General features: G+C 59.8%; 1 protein-coding gene across 1 annotated transcript in view; it reads right to left on the bottom strand.

Annotated features, from left to right (window-relative positions):
• Positions 1-2,345, bottom strand: part of LOC107202637 (cytochrome P450 26B1) — a 22,997-nt gene that overhangs the window by 18,324 nt on the left and 2,328 nt on the right. The window contains exon 2 of the mRNA XM_015623551.3: positions 1,896-2,120. Coding sequence (XP_015479037.1) covers positions 1,896-2,120 — 225 coding nt within the window. The remainder of the gene's footprint in view (positions 1-1,895; positions 2,121-2,345) is intronic.

Genomic DNA, 2,345 nt, shown 5'->3' with positions numbered 1-2,345 from the left:
AATAAACCATCCCTGGATTAGGAATAAACCCTCCCTGGATCGGGAATAAACGGGAGCCAAAGCTCCTGACGAGGAAAACGCATCATTCCCGAATCCCTGCACCTCTCCTGCCACCAATTCTCCTCCTGGATGGAGACAGCCCCATCACCCTTCCCCTTGGTTGGAAAAATATCTCCATTTTTAAGGAAAAAACCTCAAATTGGAGACCCGAGCTGGTCCTGGTTCGGGACAGGGACAGACACGGCTTTTTTTCTGTGTTGTCACTCCTAAAAATCGTGACTAATGGGTGTCATGTGCTGTTTGTTTTCGCCTCCTCTCCCCCAGGAGAAAAGAGGGAAGGAAATTTTTGGAGGTTTGGAAGGGATTTTACAGCCTCCAAAATAGGAAACGCTGCTGGAGCAGGGAGCTGGCCTCGGGGCAGGGATGGGGACGGCCTCGTGTCCCCGGCAGTGTCACCAGCGCTGTCCTCGCACCGCAGAGGTGGGGGGAGGACACCCCACCCTTGATCCTAAATCATTCCCAGCCAAGATCCAGCTGGGAAAGAGCCCGAGCCACGGAGGATGGGGAGTGACAGCCACCACTGCCACCAGCCCTGCAGCAGGGGGGACACGGGGACGGTCCCCACCTCTGCCCAGCACCCCCAAACCAGCCTGGGGCTCGGGGTGGGGCTGTCACCTCAGGGGGGCACAAAAGGGGCTCAGCACCCCCAAACCGTGCTGATCTGGGGGGCTCTGAGCCCCCAAACCGGGCTGATCTGGGGGTTCTGAGCCCCCAAACCAGCCTGGGGCTCGGGGTGGGGCTGTCACCTCAGGGGGACACAAAAGCAGCTCAGCACCCCGAAACCGGGCTGATCTGGGTGGCTCTGAGCCCCCAAACCGGGCTGATCTGGGTGGCTTTGAGCCCCCCGAACCGGACTGATCTGGGGGCTCTGAGCCCCCCGAACCGGGCTGATCTGGGGGTTCTGAGCCCCCAAACCGGGCTGATCTGGGGGTTCTGAGCCCCCAAACCGGGCTGATCTGGGGGGCTCTGACCCCCAAACTGGGCTGATCTGGGGGGCTCTGACCCCCAAACCAGGCAGTTCTGGGGCTGTCACCTCAGGGGGGCACAAAAGTGGCTCAGCACCCCCAAACCAGGCTGATCTGGGGGGTTCTGGACCCCCAAACCAAACTGATGTGGGGCTGTCACCTCGGGGGGCACAAAAGGGGTTCAGTACCCCCAAACCAGGCTGCTCTGGGGGGCTCTGAGCCCCCAAACCAGGCTGATCTGGGGGTGTCACCTCAGCGGGACACAAAATGGGCTCAACACCCCCCTCCCAACCACCGTTTCACCCCAGACCCCGCATCCCGAATTCCCTGAAATCCCAGGAGGTTCTCAGCACCACCCCCTCCAAGAGGAACCCCTCGGGCTGTCCCTGCAGCGGGGGGAAGGTGACAATCCGTGGGGCCTCCCCTGTCACGCGTGTCCCCATCCCGGGGGGCTCGGGGCGACACGCGCGTCCCCCCCGAACCCACCCTGAAATTCCTCAAGGGAGGTGAAATCCCCCACGCGCGGGGGTCCGGGGGAAGGAGATTTAAAAAAGGAAATAAAGGAGATAAACGGGGCGGAGGGGGAAAGCGGAATAAAAGGAAAGAGGTGGGGAGAGGAAAGGAAATAAAGGAGATTTTTAAAAAGAGCGGAATAAAAGGAAAGAGAGGGGCGAAAAGGGGAATAAAGGGTGGGGGGAAAGCAGAATGAAAGGAAAGACGCGCGGGGGAAAAGGAAATAAAGGAAAAAAAGTGAAAAAAACTGAATAAAAGGAGAGACACGCAGGGGAAAAGGAAATAAAGGGGGGGAAAAAAAAGAGGGAAAAAAGCGGAATAAAAGGAAAGTGGGGGGGGACAAGCGGGGACACCGACCTTCCTCTTGTGGCGGTGGATGTCGCCGATGGAGTTGGCCACGGTGTTGGGGCCCAGCAGCATCCGCGTGCTCCGCGGCCACTCGGTGCTCACCAGGTGGTGCTCCCCCATCAAGATCTTGCGCACGTTCTCCGCTCCCGTCACCCGCACCAGCGGCCGCCCCAGCAAGTGCGTCTTGAACACGTTCCCGTACTTCTCCCGCCGCGAGGATTGGAAGCAGGAGCCCTGCGGGGGTGGGATGGCCTCGGGTTTGATCCGGGGTTTTACCCCCCACGGCAGCTCGGAATTGGGGAGCGGGGTGGGATTTTGGGGGGGCAGAGTTTTGGGCTCGCCGCGTGTCCCGCAGAGCCCCGGGGGTGGCTTCCTTTCTTCCCCCCCTTCCTCCTCCTCCTCCTTTTTACTTCTCCCTTTACCTCCCGTGCCACTTTTACACATTTTCCTACTTTTTCT

The sequence above is a fragment of the Parus major genome, chromosome 4 (assembly GCF_001522545.3).
Source record: "Parus major isolate Abel chromosome 4, Parus_major1.1, whole genome shotgun sequence".
NCBI lineage: Eukaryota > Metazoa > Chordata > Aves > Passeriformes > Paridae > Parus > Parus major.
This window is presented reverse-complemented; position numbering and strand designations above follow the sequence as displayed.